The 24,420-nt window shown below is 36.2% G+C and overlaps 1 protein-coding gene across 3 annotated transcripts in view; it reads left to right on the top strand.

Moving 5' to 3' along the window:
• Positions 1–24,420, top strand: part of FNIP1 (folliculin interacting protein 1) — a 113,742-nt gene that overhangs the window by 74,562 nt on the left and 14,760 nt on the right. For 2 of the 3 annotated variants that reach the window (XR_013992405.1, XM_081035781.1), the window contains exons 7-15: positions 495–578; positions 1,760–1,831; positions 4,380–4,515; positions 6,274–6,475; positions 10,344–10,429; positions 14,863–15,009; positions 16,126–16,295; positions 20,220–21,636; positions 22,584–22,752. Coding sequence is in view for 2 of the 3 variants with exons in the window: in XM_081035781.1 (XP_080891907.1) it covers positions 495–578; positions 1,760–1,831; positions 4,380–4,515; positions 6,274–6,475; positions 10,344–10,429; positions 14,863–15,009; positions 16,126–16,295; positions 20,220–21,636; positions 22,584–22,752 (2,483 nt within the window). In the remaining variant the exon portion in view is untranslated. The remainder of the gene's footprint in view (positions 1–494; positions 579–1,759; positions 1,832–4,379; positions 4,516–6,273; positions 6,476–10,343; positions 10,430–14,862; positions 15,010–16,125; positions 16,296–20,219; positions 21,637–22,583; positions 22,753–24,420) is intronic. The other variant, XM_081035782.1, reaches the window with a different exon arrangement.

Below are 24,420 nucleotides of genomic sequence, written 5' to 3'. Positions count from 1 at the left end.
AGTGTGTATCTCCAGGGCCCATCAGCTCCAAGTCAAGTCATTGTCCTTGTCCTTCAGTCTAATTGTGGAGGGCACAGCTCAGCTCCAAGTCCAGGCGCCGTTTTCAATCTTAGTGGCAGGGGGCACAGCCCACCATCTCATGCGGGAATTGAACCAGCAACCTTGTTGCTGAGAGCTCACGCTTTAACCAACTGAGCCATCTAGCCGCCCCAAAATAATTTTTACCTTGTATAGTGGAAGCTTATTTTTTATTATATACAAATTTATTAGTAACTAGGCATGAAATTCTTACGTTTGACATAGCTATGACCAGAGGGAAACCATGCCATTTCAAAAAAGGGAAGCCAGCTTGAATTATTCTTATTTAGTTTAAAAGTTTCTGTCCATATCTGTTGGTCTGCTTTTGTGCTGCCTTAGCTCACCTTTTATTCCTGACGCACTGCTGCTTTTCTAACAGCCCTCTTTCACATGTATTTTACGTTTTTGCCATGTAGGTCTTTCACAGTTCTGCAGCCCCAGGCGGGCATTCTCTGAACAGGGTCCGCTCCGCCTGATCAGGAGCGCCTCTTTCTTTGCAGGTTTGCCATGTGCTGTGTGGGTAGACTAGTTGGTGTGCCCCAGCGGCTAGAATGTGTAGTTAAGCTGTGGAAACAAGAGAGTAAATCAGTGCAGTCGGGGAGAGTGTGGTTAAGAAAGTGTTGCTTAGGAAGTGCACAAACTAAATTTATTTCCGCTGAGTATGTTCTTGAAGTTTCCAGAAATTTATTCAGTGGAATTGACATTTTCATGAAATTTCAGTTTGTCATTTCTTGTCTCATTATATAATAATGATTTTAACTTTAGTATTTCACATTAAATTTTAGTATGAATATTATTATAATCCAGTTGGAATTTCTAATGTGACACTATCTTGTTTCCATGGCTGAGTAGCTTATGTACCATAGTTCACCAATATCTTACTATTATTGTAAAATTTCTGATCTATACTATTTCATAAGAATGATTTCTCTTGGAGCTAAGATTTAGATGAACAAGCACCATTATAATTTCTCTATAAAAGACACATATGAGTATATTTGTTTATATCGTTAAACTGATGATTATAGAGTGTGTTTATGCTTCAGCATTCAGGAAGTTGTATCCAACTTCTTGTTTTAATTAATATTTATTTTCCTTACAAATATGAGATATGAACAATGTACATTTATTATAGAAAATTTGGAAAATGTGAAAAATAGGCAAAAAAATATATGTTAGCCATCTGTCGGGCAGAAAGAACCTCCTTATTTATTTATTTTCTAAACAAAATTGGGGTAATACTATTTGAAACCATTTTGTTAAAATTTTTATTATGGAGAATTTTTAAACATATACTGACATTGGCAGAAGAGTAGCGTGAACTGTCATGTACCCATCACGTAGCCCTAGCAACGTCATTCTTACTGTTTAATAGCTTGCTCTATTTCTTCATTTAATAGTATATTGTGAATATCTTCTTATGTCATTGACTATGCTTCTACTTAATTTAGTCACCTTTGCTTCTTCAGATATGCATTATTTTCATATTATATGTCAAATCATCAGAGCTTAAAGCTTGTTCAACTGAGTAATAGCTCTTGGTGTTGGGTTTGTGCCATGCTGTTGAAAACAATAAAGGAATGCAATGAGATGAGCATGATTTAGTTTGCTATATAAAAGGAACAACATCAATCTGAATAGCAATATATTTTATAACTGACAGTTTTGTCTTGATTCACAGTTCACAGCAACCCAATGGACATGCCTGGAAGAGAGCTGAATGAGGACAGAGACAGTGGCATAGCACGCTCTGGTAAGGCCAGGTTCATGTACAGTGTTTATGAGATAGCTGTTAGGCGACATTGATTTTCTTTTTTATGTTTGACTTTATCATTCAGTTTTATGTATGCAGTGTGTTAGTGTTGATATTATAAGAGAATTGTAGAAACAGCAGAGAGAAATATTTTAAATTAAAACATTTTCATGTTCGCTCTGAAATGTGCCTGGTGGAACACGGCTTGGATGAATGCACACTGGCTCTGGCTGGGCCAGGATGAGGAAAGGACTGCTGAGTAGCATGGTAGAAGAACACATTTGCTTGTATCTACCTGCTCCTAACTGGAGTTTAATTAGACAGTCTCTTGCCCGGAAAGACTTACGCACTTTGTTCTAATATTACACATATTTCTTTCAAATATGGACTTTCCTAAAATTTGTCTAACAATCTTTTATTGAAACATGCTGGGGATAAAGAAAAAGAGTAAAGCCCAGATTCTGCCTTAAGAGCAGAGTCTACTGAGAGAATAGTTAGGAAAATCATCTGTCATGGTTCATTGTGTGATGCGTTCTGTAATAAACCTGTGCCAAGAGGTTCAGAGCAACAGTATCTAACAGCCTGGGCAAGGGCAGGGACCACCAGTGCTTCACAGAGGGTAACGCTTGAGTTGTGTCTTGAAAAATAAGTAGATGTTACCCAGGCAAAGGCATGGCAGAAGGACATGCCATTTAAAAGGAAAAGTATTTGTCAGGGCTCAGAGATCAGCGTAAGTGAAAGAAGGACTGACTAATCTTAGGCTTGAATTTTTGTTAGCTATGAGAAACTTTATTCACGATGGTTGTTCATGTGTGTTGTGACATTATATGGCTCTTGGTATTTAAATTGTTTGCAATTCAATTTTGAGTATAGATGAGAATCCAGACTTACTTGTTGTAATCTCTAGGTTTACAGTAGAATAACAAGAATTTTCAAAAAAAATTTTCAAATGCCTGCAATCTACTCCTGAAGACTCTGATTTAGCCTAGAGAAAATCTTAGGTATCCATATTTGAGAAACAAAACAACATGGAAAAGTCAACACCTGATTCTGATGGACAGCTAGAGTTGAGAACCACTACTATAATAGGAAAAGTCTGCATCTCTCAAATAATCTCATTCTTCTTTTCTAATTGAGTTTCTTATTTTTGTTCTTTGGAACTAATCTAGGGTATATTTTTCTTAATATTGTTGCTTCTATATAATCTAGAGATTTTGTTTTCCGTGGAAAAATTTTGGAGGTGATAAATTCACATCTTCATACTTCATTTGATTCAGCTATAAAGTGAAGGGCCTGGCTAGATTGATCTATAAGCCTTCTTTAAATCATTAAAATCATGCATGCCATTTAAGTTAATTGCGTATTTTCTTATAGGGTTATTTGTAATACCAGAATTTAGTAAAACAGCTTTTCCAAATTTAGTAACATTTGGTTTTTCACAGAAGCCATACACAGGTTAGTTATACATACCCAGTCTTATCTTAGAGCACAAAGTTTTACAATATTAATTGATAGAATGGGGTCGTTTCAAGAAAGTAGTTTAGAATTAATTCATTGGTGATCCAGATGTTTGCATGGTACATAACGCCCTCCCCTTTATCACTGAATTTGTCAGAGAGAACTCAAATGAACAGATCTTCATAATGTCAGTCTCTTAGTTTTCAGTCCTGGTGTCTAAAATGATATATCATGTGGCATGGACCTTTTCATAGATGATGATAATACTTCTCTGATTTTGACTACTTTACAAATTTGCAGTATGTAGTGATAATCATGAAGATAGGAATCTAAAATATTGCCAAACAAAAGCAAGTTCTTAATGTCTTTTCCTCTATAAATCCAGTGGGAAGGAGAGAATTCCTAGCCCAAGAAAAAACAGAGCTTTTGGATTGCAGAGAATGGTTTTGGAAAAAGAATAATTCCTACTTTTAGGGATTGCAGCAATTATAATTAGAGTGGACTCTATTGGAATGTGTCTCCCGTTAGAATGCTCCAGAGAGCAGTTTATAGGGTTTACCCTTTTTGGAGCTTAATAGGTATAGTCATGACTTTTATTAAAAGTGGTCAAGCAGTCAGAGGCTTGACTACCTATGCATAAGTGATCCACGAGTACTTTTAAATGACATCTTTAAGTGATATTGAGACACTTTCAAATATACCTTTTGTTCTTAAAATCCAACTGCTGCATTAAAATTGAATCACATCATATTTCCTTTAATTTAAACACTGAGTGTTCAGCCAAGCTAGGGGACTGTGTCATGGCCAAAGGGATAATGCTTTATTTCAAAGTAGCGTTTTCTTCTGGGAGGTGGGGGTAAGGATGTCAAAGGGGAATTGTCTCAGAGTATTTTGCCAACACACTGTTAATAAATGATTTTTCTTTGGGACCTGGCTCCAATGATATTTTCTTTCAATGGAAATTTTAGAGGCTCATGAAGCAAACTGGAAAATTTGAGTCACCACTCTTAAATTTGTTAAAAAGAAATTGTCCTTATACTTAGTTATAATTGACTTACACATTATACTTGTTCTTATTCTGACTTGACAGCATCTCTCAGCAGTTTGCTTATTACACCGTTTCCCTCTCCAAACTCCTCACTTACCCGAAGTTGTGCTAGCAGTTACCAGAGGCGTTGGCGACGCAGCCAAACAACAAGTTTGGAGAATGGCGTATTTCCCAGATGGTACGTTGTAACTTTAAATTAACAAGATCGAATAGTTCCTTAAACACAATTTTGTATGTTTTGTTGTTGTTGTTGTTGTTTTTTTTTAGAGCCTTGACTTACATTTTGTGTATTTTAAGTCTGTAACTTAAAAACTTTTAAGATATATTGCATTTTTTTTATTGTGGTAAATTATGTATAACATAAAATTTACCATTATAACGATTACTAGGTATGCAGTTCAATGGCATTAAGTATCTTCATGTTGTTGTGCAGCCATTCACATGGCTTCAGAACTTACCTCCCCAAACTGAAACTCTGTACCCAGTAAATAATAACTCCCCTTCCCACCCTCCCCTTAGCTCCTGGCAGTCACCAGTCCATGTTTTATCTGTATAAATCTGACTCCTCTAGAGCCTCATATAAGTGGAATCATAGAATATTTGTTTTGTTCTTTTATGTCTGGCTTATTTCATTTAGCATGTCTTCAGGTTTCATCCATGTTACAGCATGAATCAGAATTTCATTCCTTTTTATGGCTGAATAATAATCCATTGTACGACATACCACATTTTCTTTATTCATTTATCTGTTATGGACATTTTTGTTGTTTCCACCTTTGGCTATTGTGAATAATGCTGCTATGAACACTGGGTTTATAAATACCAGTTCGAATCCCTGCTTTTAATTCTTTTGGTCATATACCCAGAAGTGGAATTGCTGGATCGTATGGTAATTCTGTGTTTAAGTTTTTGAGGAATTACCATACTGTTTTGCACTGTGGTTGCACCATTTTACATTCCTACCAGAAATGCACAAGAGTTCTAATTTCTCCACATCATTCCCATTGTTATTCTGTTGTTGTTTTATGACAGTGATAGACATCTTAATGGGTGTGAAGTGGTATCTCATTGTAGTTTTGATTTGCATTTCCCCATTGGCTAGTGATGTTGAGCATCTTTTCAAGTGCTTATTTGCCATGTGTATGTTTTCTTTGGGGAGAAATAGCTATTCTAGTGCTTTGCCTATTTTTAAATCAGGTTGTTTGAGTTTTTGTTGTTGAGTTGTAGGAGTTATTTATATATTCTGGATATCAATCCTTTATCACACAAATGCTTTGAAAATATTTTCTCCCATTCTGTGGGTTGCCTTTCATTCCATTGATAGTGTCCTTTCATGTACAATAGTTCTTTATTTTTAAGTAGTTCAATTTATCCCTTTTTTTCTTTTGTTGCCTATGCTTTGGATGTCATGTCCAAGAAATCATTGCCAACCCCAACGTCGTGAAACTATTATCCTGTTTTCTTCTAAAGTTTTATAGTTTTAACTCTTCTGTTGGGACTTTCATCCATGTTAAATATATCTGTAGACAATGAAGCTTCTCCTTTATCCACTCCCTTTATTCCTTCACCTTGATTTTACACCTGGAATCAAAAGAAGTAACAAGTCGAGAACTGTGAAGAGATTGTATCAGACTCATCTATAAACCTTAAAATTCGGGCATGTTTAGGTTGGTTATGAATTGGGATTATCTATTTTCTTAGTGACTTTTTTTTCAAAGGGTTCCCAGTCTGACTCAAAATTTCTTATAACAATGTGATAATGAAGGAATAGCCAATAGATTTCTCAAAGAGATATCCAACTGATACAGAGTTTTTAGGTTTACTTGATAAAACAGCAGAAGACTTTAGCTTGCCTACATTTAATCAGCAAGGAGATTAAATTGTGAATTTAATTATTTTTATATATTTTTTAAATTAAAAAAAATTTGTTTTTAAGGTCTATAGAAGAAAGCTTTAATCTGTCAGATGAGAGCTGTGGCCCTAACCCAGGAATTGTGAGGAAAAAGAAGATTGCAATTGGGGTAATCTTTTCATTATCCAAAGATGAAGATGAAAATAACAAATTTAATGAATTCTTTTTTTCACATTTTCCTCTTTTTGAAAGCCACATGAACAAATTAAAAAGTGCAATAGAACAGGTAAGCATAGTCATGTTGTTGGTTTGTTTATGTCCCTATTTTCCTTTGAATCTTACTCTTTTGTTGAAGCATTATGTTTATTTACTTGGCAGAAAAATTGACAGGCACCGGGCAGGTACCGAGTGCTCTGGAAGACACAACATAGATTTCAACTCTTGAAGACACTTACTGCCTAATAAAAGATCTAAGGTCCTTCATCCATTCGTTCAATAAATAAATAATTGAGGGCCCATAATGTAGCAGGCACTGTTCTAGCAAGTAAAGATAAGATGTGAAAAAAGCAGCACTCCTAAGCTCATGGGATAGCAAATAAACAAATGAATATATAAGCTATTATATGGGAATAAGTGCTGTGGAGAAAAATAAAATAGGGAAGGATTTATAAGGAATGATGGATGAAAGGATTGCTAATTTTTATAGGCTAGTCTGGAAGGCTCATGATAAAGTGGCACATGGTCCAGAGATGTGAAGGAAGTGAGCTACAGCATCTGAAAGAAGAATGTTCAAGGCAGGGCAAAGGTCCTATGTCTGGAGTAAGCCTGATGCTTGAGCAGAAATCAGGAGGCCAGAGTGGCTGGGGTAGACTAAGACAAGGTCCTGTATGGCCTTCAAAGACACCATGGTCAGAGCACTGGCATTTACTCTTAAGAAAAAGACGGGAAAGCACTGGAGGGTTTTGAGTGGAGGGATGACATTATTTATGACGATCACTCTTACTGCTAATGGAGAACAGATTTCTAGGAGCAAAGGTGGATGTTGCGGGACCAGTTAAGAGGTTGTTGTGATAATCTAGGTGAGAGATGATGATACTCAAACCAGTTTAGTGGTGGAATTGGTGAGAAGTGGTTGGATTCTGGATATATTTTGAAAATAGAGCGAATCAGATTAGCTGGTGGACTGAACTGGAGTGTAAGAGAAAGAACAGTAGAGGTTGACTCAGTTTTCATTTGAGCAGTAAGAAAGATGGACTTGCCAGTACTAAAATGGGAAAACTACAGATGCACAGATGGTGGACGAAGATCAGGAGTCCGTTTGAGATGCTTCCTGGGCATCCAAGTGGTCATATGAGTGTAGAGTTTAGGGGAAAGGTCCAAGCTGGACAGTCACCAGGGTGAAGATGATATTTGAAGCCATGACATTGACTGTGGGAGAGAAGAGAGGTGCAGAGATTGTAGGCCTGATCTGTGGAGCATTTCAACAGTTAAAATTTGAGGAGGGGAGCCTGAGGATTGGCCATTGAAGTAGAAGGAAAAATAATAGTGCTTTTTTGAGGGAATCCAAGTGAAGACAGTTTTAAGAAGGTAGGAGTAATTGTGTCAAATGTTATTGATAGTGTATATAATAAATTTATGTAAAGTAAAAAAATTGTGACTATAAGATAGAATATAATGGGCCGGCCCGGTGGCTCAGGCGGTTAGAGCTCCATGCTCCTAACTCCGAAGGCTGCCGGTTCGATTCCCACGTGGGCCAGTGGGCTCTCAACACACACATACACACACACAAACACACACAAAAAAAAAAAGGCAAAAAAAAAATGTAAAAAAATATGTAAAAAAAAAATAAACCCTTTCTAAAAAAAAAAAAAAAAAGATAGAATATAAGGATAACTAAAAATGAAAGCAAGCCAAGTTTTTTTAGGAGTTTATAGGAAAGAAAAATGACTTTGTATTGGGAAAGTGTTTTGTTTGTACTGCAGCTTAAGGGATGTGTGGGATTTTTTTTAAACATAAAACTTTGGAAATTGGGTATAGTAGAATAGCAAGAAAAGTTGATATCCTTGCCACCCAAAGATAATTCATTAACATTTTGCTGAAAGTCTTATCCAGGTCTTTTCTATGCGTGTTATACTTTTGCTTGATGGGGATTGTGCTGTGTCCCTATTGCTTTAATTATGTGCCTGTTGTTAAAAACTCATCATTGTAACATACACATTTCTCATGTCATTATAAATTGTTCTTAAATGTATTTTTAGTGGCTTCCCTCAGTTTAAATAACAATTTTTCTGTTAGACCATTTCTACTTTCTCACAATTATAGCTACAATGTAGATAACATATTGGTGAATTTTCCACATTATATTTTAGAAGAGATTCCCACAAGTTGAACCAGTGAATCAGTGGGTATAACTAAAGTTCTGAATCCCTGTGATAGTATGCAGAAGGGAAAAGAATGCAGAGAGGAGTTGGCTGGCAGAGTTAATGGGGACCAGATCACAAAGAATCTAGAATGCTTGCCAGAAGTTTTGGCTTTTTTTAAAGGCAGTCTCCATATTGTGCTTTAGGAAGATTAATCTGCAGTGTTTAAAATAGACTAGAATAAGAGGCGAGAGATAGAAAGACCAATTACAACGGTTTAAAGTAGAGGATGCATTTCAGTAACTGAGTAGTGAATAAGAATCATCTGCCTCTAGAAGAGACACTGATGTTAGTTATTCACATTACATCTGTGAAAAGACAAGTAGATCATTAGCAGTACTTTTTTTTACTGAACAAGTGAGTAAAGGCCATTTTCACTTTTTCAGAAGTTAGACACTGGTGACATTTTCTTCAGTTGGCTCCTGTCCCTTTTTGTAGTCTGTTGTTGCCAAAATCAATACACATAATACTCACTGTGGCTGAGCTGACATTTTGTTACTGGGAGAAGTGTTTTAAGCTTTGTATTAAACTTGAAATATCTAGGCAGTGTAGAACTCAGTAAAGATTACTTTTCAGATATTTTAATGCTTGGACCATTCTGTAACCTAAAGTGTACATTGCAGTACTTAAAGTCATCTAGATATTTGTTCAAGTTTAATATCTCATTTCTTATTAAAGCTGAAACATAGGCTGAATGAATACATTTATTGTATGTATAAATTTTAAAAGTTCTACAGTTATTAATGATAGAATATAGTAAACACTAGACCATCCCAAGAAGTTATCTTTTAGGATCAGTTTTCAAACTACCACTTTTTTTTCTTTAATGAAAAAAGAAGGATTTTGTTTCTGGGCACCTTCGGAATTTTTTTGAGGTTTATGTTACCTTTTGAGATATATAATTTAATTAAATGTTTTTATTGCTGGTAAAAATAAGGAAGAATACTGCTCAATTCTAGCTAAAAAATTCTCTTCTTTTAAATTGGGAATCTCTCAGTAGTTTGAAAAACATAAAGTAAGTTTCACTTTTACCCTGTGAAGCTTTTGGATGTACACGAACATGATTTCTGGCCTGAAGTAGTCTGACTTGTCGTTAAACATATGTTTAAAATTTTTTAAAAATTAATTTTTAATAACATAAGTAATGCAGAATTACATTGTCTTTCAAAGATCTAAAAAAATTGCAAAGTTCTTCCTGACATCCATATCCTAATACTAATCTCCTTTTTTCTACCTAAAGCAAGGCTTTTCAACCTTGGCTAAACATGTTTTTAAGAAAGCAAATGTTACTAATAACTGGAGATATGTTTCAGTAGAATCTTTATATTTCAGATCTTAAAAAAAATTTTTTTTTAACAGAACCATTATGTTTGAAATATTAGAGGAAACTATGAGCTATTCTTAGTGACTTATCATTGTGTTCTATTTGGGAAAAAAAGTTTTATGTAACCCAGAAACTGTCAACATCATTTTCTTTGCGTGTTGATATTCTGTGGTTTGACAGTTACAATAAGAGATTTAACACTTGAAAAATTTGAATTTCATTATAATCATTAATGACCTAAAGTGCATAAAAGAAAGCCACTGTAAATATGTGTGTCTTCTTTATATCTTTCTAGATAAGAACGGTGGTAGAATGTTGTGGAAATATATGGCTTTGTCTTTCACTTTGTTTTTTTTTTTCATATTTCCCCTGTGATGAGTGTAAGAATTAACTGTTTGATTGCTTTGAAGGCTATGAAAATGAGCCGGAGATCCGCTGATGCCAGTCAGAGGAGTTTGGCTTATAATCGCATAGTTGATGCCCTAAATGAATTCAGGTACACATTCTCCAGCTTTTCATAATATATGGTTGTTTTGCAGTGTACACAGGAAGATTTATTTATTTTGTTTACCTTATTCAGATCAACTTTTTAAATTTCTTTGTCTCATGATCAAATGAGGGTATAATTCAGTAGGACATTGGCTCCTGTGTTATTAACTATCAAATGTGCTTGGGATTCAGGCATATGTGGAGCCATCAGTGGTATGATATTTATTACTGGACCATTAGACAAGCAAATATGACCAGAAGAAACGCTTGTTTCAGCAGAAATATACTTTGTCCCCTTTTGGGCTCCTAGATGTAGGGATTCGTTAAATGTTGTTTAACCAGTGATAGTAATCAGATGTTCTTGGATACATGCAATACAAGGACACATGGATAGAGGGAATATGAACTTGATATTCCAAATAACTGTTGCTTGATCCTTTCTCTAGAAATGGCAAAGCAAATAGTTTTTCTTCTGCCAGCGTTTTGTGGCACAACAAAGCTTGTGCCTGAAGCTCCAACAACTGCTGTAACTGTGCTCTAATTATGGCAAGCAAACTTATTGCATGTGAACTTAACATTGGGAATCACACTAAATGACTGATATTTGTCTCCCTGTAAGAGATTTATGTTAGGTCTGCTTTATCCTCTCATCTTCTCAGTCTTTCCTCTTTTTTATGTACACTGGAGAAATAGCATAGACATTTTGCTTATTTACCTAAAAGAATCCTGCAGTATTATTTTGAGTTTTACATTTTGCATTATTACAAGGTAATGAACCCTCACCCCTGCACTTGGAACTATTACTTACATTATTGGATTACAGCTTCTTTTCTGCAGTCACATGCTCTGTGGCAGAAGGCCAAGAGTCCCTGTTTGAGCTCTGAGGAAACACTGTCATTATAGATACAGTTGAGATTGCCAGAATAGTAAATATTGTCAGATGATTCATTCCTAGTAGAATACTGATCTTGCTCTTAAGTTATAAACAATATTTATATTTTTAAAAAATTGAATTAAATACCTAGGAGTTACTTGCTTTGGTAATAGAATAGGATGAATGGCCTAGCCTTAGAATTTTAAGATTGCCTAGAATTTACAACGTGTGAGTTATCAAATTATTGAAAATGTATGTCATGATTGTGTACCTTCTCTTTTGTATTAGTTTATTTCACTTCAATTAGTGCATATCTGAAAGGCTGTGTAAGTCAGTTCAGTTAAGCCTTTTTACAATATCTTAGAAATAATAAACTCAATTTTTATTAAGAGGTCTATCTGTAGAAGTACCAAAAATACGTACAGTAGATCCTCATTATTTACAGATTCTGTATTTGTGAACTCACTTATTTCGTAAAATTTATAACCCCGAAATATACTCACAGTGCTTTTGCAATCATTTGTGGACATAAACAGAGCAGTGAAAAAATTGAGTGGCCTTACATACTCATTCCCAGATGAGATCGAATGAGAGAATGCTCTGCCTTCTCGTTTCAGCTCTCATTCTGTAAACAAGTGTCCTTTTGACATCTGTTTAGTGTCACTTTCTTTTCTTTTTTCTTTTTTTTTCCTTTTTAACATTTCTTGCTTTTTGTTAGTGATTTTGCTATGAAAAATGCCCCTCAAGCATAGTGCTGAAATGTCCAATGTTCCTAAGTGCAAGAAGGCTATGATGTACCTTACAGAGAAAAATACATGTGTTAGGTAAACTTCATTTAGAAGTGAGTCAAGTGCTATTTATTGTGAATTCAGTGTTAATCAACAGTATATTAAATATTACAGAAACCCACATAAAATGAGATTATGTATTGATGAGTTGACGAAATGTTGTGACCAGAGGCTCACAGGAATCTAAACCCTGTATTTCCCCTAGGAACATGATTCAGTGTTCACTAATTGAATGTTCACATCAACTTTATAGAACATTACTACAAATAAGACTGTCATACTTAATATTAAAATTAAGGGATTATTAAAAATTAGCTGTTAGATAATTTTAAAAGTATGTGATTATTTGAGACCAGATGATTAATGAATTTTGGGTAGTTGAGAAGAGGAAGGAAATGATTCACATGTATACAGAAGCCTTGAAACTTAGAGAAGCAGGAAGTATGCTTTAGTTAGCATTCTTTCCTGGCAAAGGTGAGGTCCTTGGATTTTTACCTAGACTTCCTGTGTATCAAAGAAAACTAAATTGTGTCCACAGTTCCCTTACTGAAGGAGCCTTTCATTCTCTAGGGATAAACCAGGAGAAACAAAAGTAGTTTCGTATGACTGAAAATACTCGCTCTTCGTACTGCTGAAGGGTAGGGCATAATCATTAGTGGGGAAGAAAGCACCTTTACTTCTGGATCGTAATGACCGCATAGAGTTGTATATAGTGGGAAGCACTACTATAATTAATTTTTTTGCCTTCTTTGCACCTGATACACTGAGATCATAGTACATATTCTTAAACACCAAAACACTAAAGCTGATGTCCTCATGGACCACTCTACTAATGTTAGGGATCTGGTCCTGGCCCATGACACATAGTTTGTGGGAGACACTAATATGCTGAGGAAACTCATGGGAAATGAATCGATCAGCTCATCCATTTATACAGTGTATTTTTAGATCAAAAAGTACATCTACATGGCTAAGAAACAAAAAAATATTACTGAAAGCAGTCTAATAATGAAAAATAAATGAAGCCTGTCTTACCTTTCCCATCCCCTTTCTTACTTAGCAAGAACATTCTCTTTTAACTCTTAACTATTTCTTTTGTTATTTACCTCCATATTATTAAACAGTATACTTAATGCAGCTATTTCTTGAGTTATCAGTTTTAGAGCGTATTTATTTTTTGCCATGAGTTTATACCTGCTCCTCAGACCTTTAGCTTCTCAATATAGTGCTAATACTTCTTGTCTTTTCAGCTCTAGTAAATATTCTACTTTCTTTGATAATTTATTTTCCTCTGTTTCTTCTCTCTTGAATTCTATTTGTTAGAAACTAAAACTCCTAGATTGATCTTCTCTCTCTCCTTGCTTCCTGAAGAGTCCTCCAGAGTCCTGAAGCCCCTTCTTGCTTCAGTGGGCAAATTAGCCGCTCTATGAATATGCCCCCAGCCACCCCCCACCATGAACACTATAGCCCATATCTTCCTCTACCCTACTACTTCAGTTAACATTCTTGTCTATGTTTTATCTTCTAGATTTTTATTATATCTATAATTTTAATTTTCACTAAGGTTCTTCTTCCATTCTATCTGTTGTAGTAATTTATCTGTTTTTATATCCTTAAGTGGTATTCAGTTGGGGCATCAGAACTGAAAGGGGATAAACATTTGTGCTCAGTTTTCCTTTCTATCTGGGTATCCTTAATAGGCATTAAAAATAAGCATTTTCAAATATCCCTTATTTATATTCTAGTCGTATTTTTCTCTGTAAAAAAATTTAATTCTTTTCCATTTATTTATATTTAAGTTCTCAGCAATGATTTTATGGCCCACCAAGAACTCATTAATGTGACCCGTATATTCACTTCTATCCTTTGTAATATATCACGTTCATATTGGGACAATATTCAATGAAACTTGTACAAGCAAGAGAATTATTTTTCTTTTTTGGATTCTAGGTGTTAGAGAATTTTACTGAGGTGTAGGTATTAGCACTTGTGGAGATAGAATAGAGATTGATTAGTTTCTGAAGACCCAACTTTACAGGAGTTGGTTAGTCTAGTGAGTGTAGAGGACTTTGCTAAATAGATATTAATATAAAAGAAATGAATTGACATCTTAAAGATATTCTTGAAGCCTTCAGGAGAGTACAAGTCACGAGACCAGTTATTGCCTGAAATGAAATAGCCAGAAGAGCACTATCATAATTGTACAATAAACCTCTCTTGTGTTGATTCAAGGAAAACTTTAGAACGTTGAAAGAGAGTCAGAAATATAGCATGCCATCTATCATGTTCTCATCATCCTTCAGAAAGAGTCTCAGCATAGGCAACAAAAGGATGCTGAGAAAATAGTATTTGGAGTGGTTATATGGATAAGCTATTACTCCATTTAGAATATTTTTCTTGTCAGTGTTGTTGATTATTTACAGTATGTCTAAGTACAGCATGTACCTTCAGAACATAGAGCTGGAAGGGGCTTTAGAAATTACCTAGTCCTTTCCTTTCATTTTATGGGTGGAGGAAACTGATGCTTAAATTAGGAAAATAATTTACCCAAGAGCACACAGTGATTGGGTACAGAGCCAGAACCAACATATTTTGAGTTAATGTACAGAATATTACCCATGGTACTGTGCTGATGACAAAGAAAATGACTTGATTCATTGTCTTCTCTCAAAAGCTTTAATAATCTAGGTGTGTGGCCCAAGCAGGCAAGATAATTTTATTTTAAGAGTATGTGACTCTGGGAACTATGAATTTCATAATGTGTGTCCCTCTTTTTAGGACAACAATTTGTAATCTTTATACAATGCCACGAATTGGAGAGCCTGTCTGGCTTACAATGATGTCGGGGATTCCAGAAAAGAACCAGCTTTGCCATCGTTTCATGAAGGAATTCACTTTTCTAATGGAAAATGCTTCAAAAAATCAGTATGGCTTACTCTTATCTATCTGTCTGTTTGTCTATCTTAGCTATTATTTGCTATAACTAGATTTCAAATTGTGATCAAACTCAATTACAAAAGTGAAAGAATTAACCATTATCTTTGGAATTATTTCATATTATTAATAATCAAAACAGTTCTAAAAGGTAATTAAAATATAGGGTGTGGAAGAAGGCCACAGAACTTTATGAATGAGAAACAGTAAAAATGTCTTTGTGTTAAATTAAAATTTCTGAGATAGAACTCTCTGAGGCTTCCCATCTTTTGTGAATTATATCCACTTTTGCAGTTTAATTCTGTAGAAAAGAAGTAGAAAATCATAAGGAAGTGCCAAGGTTCCAGTAATACATTTTTAATGTGATAATTTATCATATTGTTCCCTTCTAAGCATTCATCAAATTCCTAGAATTCAGATGAGTCATACAGATGTTTTTATTCTCTTTGATGGTAAACAAAGTTTGCTTAATACTTTCCTTTATTTTCACATTCAGTAATTTGGAAATGTATAGATTTCCTGGTTGACTTGTTAATAAATTGTGTAGATTAAACACTGAAAAATATCCATAATTTTTCAAGTAAAACTACATTTTTGTTTTATAATTTTGATCAGAAATAGCTTCTTGTGAATGCTATCTTTATTTAAGGATTTTTTTAAATATACTTTTTAAAAAAATTTTTTATATTGGGGAACAGTATGTTTCTCCAGGGCCGATCAGCTCCCAAGTCATTGTCCATTGTCAGTCTAGTTGTAGAGGGTGCAGCTCAGCTCCAAGTCCAGTTGCCGTTTTCAGTCTTTAGTTTCAGGGGGCACAGCCCACCATCCCATGTGGGAATTGAACCGGCAACCTTGTTGTTAAGAGCTCGCGCTCTAACCAACTGAGCCATCTGGCTGCCCTAATTTAAGGATTTTCTTTAACTTTCATACAACCAAAAAATTAATTAACTTTCATTTTCATCCAAGTGATATGCCTTCCTTTCTTCTCTCCTTTTTTATGTTGTTGGCCACATGAGACTGTGTGCTCTCTGTTTGTTTTGTCATTGTATTGTACCTACGGTGTCATGAAGGCAAGTTGGAACCTGATAGGATGCATTTTGTTTTCAGATTCTTGCCAGCACTCATTACTGCAGTTCTGACTAATCATCTTGCCTGGGTTCCAACAGTCATGCCAAATGGACAACCACCTATAAAAATATTTTTAGAAAAACATTCCTCTCAGAGTGTGGACATGTTGGCAAAGACTCATCCATATAACCCACTTTGGGCACAACTGGGTATGTAGTCTGAAGTCACTATGTTATGCATCATACTTAAGACTTTTGTGTAGCTGTCTGGAGTTATTTTATAACAAAAACAAAAATAAAGAAAGAAAATGCTGTGTTTTTCCTCCTCTATTCTAAAGCACCTGTTCTTTGCTTGTCTTTCCATGCCTGCTAAATTGTCTTATCCCCGTCTTGTGCCTGATATTATTCCTTATAGATAGAGAACTGCACCTGAAACAATAGAGGCAGGATGATGGCTGTTTACTATTAGGCTGGTGCAAAAATAATTGTGATTTAAAGGTTAAAAATAATTGCAAAAACCACAATTACTTTTGCATCAACTTAATAGTAACTTCAGGGTCCGCAGGGGTTTGTGTTAGATACTTTGTCTATAAAGAATGAATCAACACAGTCACATGTGATAGATAGAATAAATCTGATTAACTGATCATTGAGATTTGTGTTGTTCCACTTTCATATGTTTGTTGAGTAATTTTGAAAACTGTTTCCCTTCGTGCTTGGCCCCAATGAATTAATGGTTACCAGAGGAGAGAGGTGATAGTTGATGATAGACAGTAGTTAGGTAGGCAGTGTAGCAGGTGCTTGAAAGCACAGGCTGTAGAATCAGGCAGATCACTTTTGAATCTCAGTTTACTTAGTTGTAAAGTGCAGATAATAATAGTACATACTTCATAAAGCTGTGAAAATTAAATGAGATAATACATGTTAAGTGATTAGGACAGTGCTTGGTAAATGTTAGCTGCTGTTACTCCTACCCTTACTCTATTGCTGCTAAGTGATGGGGAGAAATAAGATGAGAACGTGTTGGTGACATGGTAGAAACTTCCCTCCGGTTGTGCTGGTGGGTGAGCTACCAGGCAGAGTGTCATGCGCCTTATTAATCCATGTAGCCAACTGTCTCCCTCCCTTTCTCTTTCCTTCCCTTCCACCCTCTCTCTTTCTTCCTCTCCTTTCCTCTTTCCCTCCCTATTTTCGTCCCTCCCTCCTTTCGTTTTTTCTACTTGAATTATGGAATGTTGATATACAACAAACGTACATCAAGTATACAATTTTGTAAATTTTGATATATAACGTCAAAACATATATGCCTCTTAAACCATCACCAAAATCAAGATGATGAACATAATCATCACTTCCAAAAGTTTTCCCTTTTGTAATCTCTCCTTCCTGTTGTTCCCCTACTCTCCCTGTTCGCTTGCCCCCCATACCCAGGCAGCCACTGGTTTGCTTTCTTTCACTGTGGATTAGTTTGCATTTTCAAGAGTTTTGTATAAATGGAATCATGCAGTCATGCTTTATTTTGTCTGACTTCTTTCATTTAACATAATTATTTTGAGATTCACCTATGTTGTATGTATTAATAGTTCATTTTTTAAAATGCTGAGTAGTATTCCATTGTATAGACAATAAATTTCCTTTTTTCAAATCCAGTAATTCGGTAGTATTTTTTGGGGGCATTTCAAACCTATTTTTAATTCTGTAATCTTTTATTGAGTACATGATATAGTTAAAGCTCTGTACAAAGAGCATTGGAGGGTGTAAAGATGATGATATCTAGTCCTTGTCCTCAGGAAGTTGACAGTATTATACTGTAGGTAATACATATGAGAGCAATAATGAAAATTCCAAGAGGAACTATAAGAGAAATGAAAAGTTCAGTGGGAGTTCAACTTTTGCCCAAGGGATGATGCTTGGGTGGGAAGCTTTGGAGTGGCAGAGATACAGAGGGAAAGGAAAGTATATGGCTCGAGTGAAGGGATCTGGGTGTTAAAAGTGCTGAGCGTAGTCAGTGGTCCACTTTAAGTGGGACTTGGGGTGAATAAAGATGAAAAGGGGTGAAAAGCAAACCTGGAGAAGTAAAGTGGAACTAGTCATGAAAGATTCACTTGCCATGCCGCAGCAGTTTCAATTTATTTGCTAATTAGGGGAAACTTGGGAATAGTTTTGAACAGCGGCATGATGGTATTAGGGCCAGAGTGTTAGCCAGAGGAGAGAATTTATCCTAATACTGTCTGTAGCATATATTTATTTGTTCTTTGAAAAAGTGTGAGGGTTTTGTAAAGTATAAATACAGGTTTTTATTTTTTATTATTTTTATTTCAGGTGTACAAAACAATGTAATAGACATTTATCATTTATATCTCTCACACGGTGATGACCCCCTTCCCCCATCTACTACCCCTCTGACATCGCACACAGCCATTATGTTTTCACTGTCTCTATTCCTAATGCTGTACTCTGCTTCTTGTAACTATATATGTATGTATGTATGTATATATATATATATATATATGTGTATATATATATACACATATATATATAATTGTAGTTGGCATTCATTATTCTTCAGCTTCAGGTGTACAGTGCAGTGATTAGGCATCTACATCTTCCCTGAGGTGGTCTCCCTAATGGGACAAGTGTCCATTGATACCCTACAAAATCTTTACAACATTTAAATAGAGGTTTTTGTTTGTTTGTTTTTAACAGGACTTTATTGGGGAACAGTGTGTACTTCCAGGCCTTTTTTTCCAAGTCAAGTTGTTGTCTTTCAGTCTTAGTTGTGGAGGGTGCCGTTCAGTTTCAAGTTGTTGTCCTTTCAGTCTTACTTGTGGAGGGTGCAGCTCAGCTCCAGGTCCAGTTGCCGTTTCTAGTTGCAGGGAGCACAGCCCACCATCCCTTGTGGGAGTCAAACCGGCAACCTTGTGGTTGAGAGGACGCACTCCAACCAACTGAGCCATCCCGGAGCTCAGCGGTAGCTCACCTCAAGGTGCCGTGTTCAATCTTAGTTGAAGGGGGCGGAGCCCATCATCCCTCACGGGAGTCAAGGAATCGAACTTGCAACCTTGTGGTTGAGAGCCTGTGCTCCAACCAACTGAGCCATTTGGGAGGCAGCTCAGCTCAAGGTGCTGTGTTCAATCTTAGTTGCAGGGGGCGGAGCCCACCGTCACTTGAGGGACTCGAGTAGTTGAACCAGCAACCTTGTGGTTGAGAGCCCACTGGCCCATGTGGGAATCGAACCGGCAGCCTTCAGAGTTAGGAGCACGGAGCTCCAACCGCCTGAGCCACCGGGCCGGCCCTAAATAGAGGTTTTTAAATGTATATACTGACAACTTGCAAAATTGAATTAAATTTAAATTAATGACTTTATACAATCTCCATTTTAAAGTGTTTTGGCACCTTTGTTTCTTTGTTGGTTTAATTTGAGGTGTAGCATACATATAGAAATGACATTGATAACTCTTCCCCCCTTTTAATGTAACGGCTGTTAAAGTCTGGTGTGGATACACAAGTGAAAATGAACCACATGGATAAACAAGTTGCTCTTTTAGGATAGGTCTCACTCTTCCTGCTCGTTCTGGTCTACCCTGAGTACCCCAACCTTGAGGGAATGGAAGGGGAAATGGACTTTTAAAACCATGTGAGCTATGGGGTCCTGGGTAGAGCAGCAAACGTAAGGGTTATGATTTAAATCAAGGAAGGCTAAGTGTGTGATGTGAGTGCTCCCGTGTTGCTCCCTTTGTCTCCTCACTCCCCAGCAGACACTGTGGTTTCTCTTCTCTGCGTTGGGTGTACCTACATAATCTTTGTGCATATTGTACTTCAGGTAGTACTTCTCCCCAGGTGGAGTGCTCTGCTTGGGGCCTGGCATAGAGAATGTTCTTGGTAAATGTGACTTTTGCTACTGACTTTTTGCTTGAGGGTTCAAAACCATAGCAGCTCCGTACGGAGGAAGCTAGGAGAGCCTTCCATTCAGCTTTCTGTTTGGTTTAGACCATTCTCATCCTACTCTCCTATTAAGGAACCAAGAATAAAGCTTGAACCCTCATACAATGAGAGTAGGCTTCTGATCTTTGAAAATAGCCTGCTTAGCTGCATGACGGGAGGATGTGTCATTAACTCGTTTCTCCATTGCAGGGGACTTGTATGGCGCTATTGGCTCTCCTGTACGGTTAGCGAGGACTGTGGTGGTTGGCAAACGACAAGACATGGTCCAGAGGCTGCTTTATTTTCTTACTTATTTCATCAGATGCTCTGAACTTCAAGAAACCCATCTTTTAGAAAACGGAGAAGATGAAGCCATCGTTATGCCAGGCACAGTAATTACTACCACATTAGAGAAAGGTGAAATAGAAGAATCTGAGTATGTGCTTATCACAGTGCATAGAAACAAAAGTAGTCTGCTCTTTAAAGAGTCAGAAGAAACAAGGACTCCTAATTGTAACTGTAAATATTGCAGTCGTCCACTCCTTGGGCAAAATACAGAAAATGTGTCGCGACAGGAGAGTGAAGATACTCAAAACAGCTCTAAGGAGCTGCTAGAAATTTCAGATGAGTGCCCAATGACTTCTTCTGACTGCCAAGAAGAAAATGCTGTTGATGTTAAACAGTACAGAGATAAATTAAGAACTTGCCTTGACACCAAGTTAGAGACCGTTGTTTGCGCAGGATCTGCTCCAGTAGACACATGTGCATTATCAAAGTCAGGCATGGAGCCAGCAGAAGAAACATGGCAGCGTGAGGAATTGCTCGATTCGGGTAGTCACACAGGCAAAGTGTTGAGATCCACGGGAATTGTTGTGGAAAAAAAACCTCCAGATAAGCTTGTGACTGCTGCATTTTCTTGTGAGACAGCCCAGGCAAAGGTTACCTTCTTGATTGGGGATTCTATGTCACCTGACTCAGATACTGAACTCCGAAGTCAGGCTGTGGTGGATCAGATTACCAGGCATCACACCAAACCACTGAAAGAAGAAAGAGGGGCTATTGATCAGCATCAAGAAACTAAACAGACAACTAAGGACCAATCTGGAGAGTCTGATACAGTGAACATGGTGTCTGGAGAGCCCTGTGAACTTCCCTGTTGGAATCACTCAGACCCAGAAAGCATGAGCTTATTTGATGAATATTTTAATGACGATTCAATTGAAACCAGGACTATTGATGATATTCCAGTAAAAACAAGTACAGACAATAAAGAACACTGCTGTATGTTAGAATTTTCAAAAAGATTGTGTACAAAAAATAGCAAACAGGACATTGAATTTTGTAAATGTGTAGAAACAGTTCACAAAGATTCATGTAAAACCTGCTATCCTCAGCAGGACCAAAGAGATACACTGTCCATTCTTGTCCCCCATGGGGATAAAGACAGTTCAGAGAAAAAAATTGCTGTAGGAACTGAATGGGACATTCCAAGAAATGAAAGTTCAGATAGTGCTCTTGGGGATAGTGAAAGTGAAGATACAGGTCATGATATGACTAGACAAATAAGCACTTATTACGGAGGAGAGCAAGGAGATTGGGCAGAAGAAGATGAGATACCTTTTCCTGGGTAAGTAGGAAGTTTCAACCTATAACAGGCCTTATATAAATATGTACCGTTCTTTTATTTAGCTGATCTCTGAAGGTTGGTAGGAGCTAATAATATTAAAGAAGAGATCATTATCCTGGACAGATTCTCTTTTATTATCATGTGCTGATACTTATAGGAAGGATTAATGGCTAAGCTCCGTAGATAACCCAGAAGGCAGTAGAGAAAAGGTATGTTGGTATGTACCGTTTCCCCGAAAATAAGACCTTATTTACCCTGAAAATAAGACCCTGTCTCATATTAATTTTTGCTCCAAAAGACACATTAGAGCTGATCGTCAGGCTAGGTCTTATTTTAGGGGAAACACGGTAGGAAATTTCTTACTCCTTAGGAATTTTCAAGTCATTTAGGAGTGAATTATGCCCCCAAAAGGACCTATGCTGAGCCTGGCAACTAGGGAGAGATAATTACTGAGAAGGTAGGAAATGGCTGTTACAAATAAATTTCGCCAAGATTAAGAGGAAAACTGAATGTACGTTCTGGGTCAAGTATACAAGAAAAATACTTGAGAAATGTTAGAAAGCAAGCTTTGGGTTTGTGAGATATTTAACTACTTTGTTTTGGATGATGGTCTTCGTAATTGGATTGTATTAAGAATGTGTCACATACACAAGGGACAGTATTCTCAAGTCCATTATGAAAAAGTTATGCTCTTAAAGTCTTTTATGAAAGAGATATGCTCACTTCCTTACCTTGTTCACCAGATCCTCTTCTCTAGATAGGAAGGAGTATTTTGTGGTCTGATTGAGTACTTAAGCCAGTTTTTATTTAAGAATGATTGTAATCTGAGTATATTTTATAGAAAATGATGGCATTTAATATGGACTAGTAGAGGACAAAATTCTTTCTATTGGTACAATATGTTTATTACTAATTAGGTATGCCTTCTTTTGGGACCTTTCTTCTAGGTCAAAGTTAATTGAAGTGAGTGCTGTTCAGCCCAACATTGCCAATTTTGGGAGGTCCTTATTGGGTGGATACTGCTCGTCTTATGTCCCTGACTTTGTTCTTCAAGGAATTGGGAGTGATGAGAGGCTTCGTCAGTGTCTGGTGTCAGATTTGTCTCATGCTGTGCAGGTGAGTGACCTTCACTGCTCTTGAATTTATTTAGAATGAACTCTGTTAACCAGTAGAACTCAGAACACTTCATTGCGTAACCCAATCATTTTTCTCTGAATCAGTTACTTTATATAATACCTGTGTGTTTGTACCTATCACCATGAAAGCAAGTAGAGAGTTCCAGAAATCTATTCAAATGGAAATCTAAAATAAGGAAAGTACTATATTATTTATAGACGTCCCTCACTAGATCATTTATAATATCAATAAAATTGCAAATGCCTAAATGTGAATGGAATTATTTTTTAATTTTATTTTCAGATTATTCATTCCTAGTCTATAGAAGTACAATTGGTTTATTGATCTTGTATCCTGACACCTTGCTGAATTCTTTTATTTGTTTTAATTTTTTGTGTGGATTCCTTAGGATTTTTTACATGCAGGCTCATGCCATCAACGAATAGTTTAACATCTTCCTTTTCAGTCCGGATGCCTTGTTTCTTTTTCTTTCCTGGTTGTACAGGCTAGAACCTCAGTACAGTGTTGCATAGAAGTGCTGACAGTGGACATCCTTGTCTTGCTGCTGATCTCAAAGAGAAAACATTGAGTCTTTCATTATTTAGTATGATGTTAGTTATAGAATTCTTACAGATGCCCTTTCTCAGGTGGACAGAGTTCCCTTCTCTTCCAATTTTTTGAGTTTTGTTTGTTTCTCCCCCTTCCTTCTACTCCCCCCCTCCACCTTTAAATCTTGAATGGGTGTGAGATTTTGTCAAATACTATTTCATTGTCTATTGAAATGATCATGTATTTCTTCTTTAAACAGTTAATGTGATAGATTACATAGATTGATTTTTAGACCAACCCTTTGTATTCCAGGGGCGACTATCTATCTTGGTCATGGTATATACTACATTTTATATGTTGCTGGATTTGATTTACTAACATTTTCTTATAGATTTTTGGAGTCTATATTCATGAGAGGTATTATTAGTCTGTAGTTTTCTTGTGATGTCTTCGTCTAGCTTTAGTATCAGAATACTGGCCTGATAGAATGAGTTGAGAAGTATTCCCTCCTCTGTCTCTCAGGATATTCTGGAAGATTGGCATTATTTTTTTCACTAAATGTTTGATAGAATTCACCGGTGAATCCATCTGGGTCTAGGCTTTTTTTAATGAGAATATTTTAAATTGCTAATTCAATTTCTTGTTACAGATCTATTCTGATTTTCGTTTTCTTCCTGAGTGTATGACTTACTGTATGACTGTTTTCCTGCTACAACAGTAGAGTTGAGTCATTGAGACAGTGATGTTGTAGCCCCTAAAGCCAAAAATGTTTTCTCTGTCTGTTTACAGAAAAAGTTTGCTGATTCCTATTCTAGCTGAAGGTTTGTCAATTTTGTTTATCTTTTTAAGGAAACAACTTTTGTTTTCGTTGATTTTTCTCTATCATGTGTCTTGTATTTCATTGTTTTCTATCCTCATTTTATTATTTCTTTTCTTCTGCTTGCTTTCAGTGTAGTTTGCTCTTTTCATAGTTTCTTAAGATGGAATCTTAGGTTACTTATTTGAAATACAGTTTTCTTTTTTAATATAGGCATTTAAAACTCTAAATTTTCCTCTAAGCTCCGTTTTTACTGAGTCTCATAAATTTTGTTTTCATTTTCATTCACTTCAAAGTATTTT

Source organism: Rhinolophus hipposideros (assembly GCF_964194185.1).
Source record: "Rhinolophus hipposideros genome assembly, chromosome: 23".
Taxonomy (NCBI): Eukaryota; Metazoa; Chordata; class Mammalia; order Chiroptera; family Rhinolophidae; genus Rhinolophus; species Rhinolophus hipposideros.
This window is presented reverse-complemented; position numbering and strand designations above follow the sequence as displayed.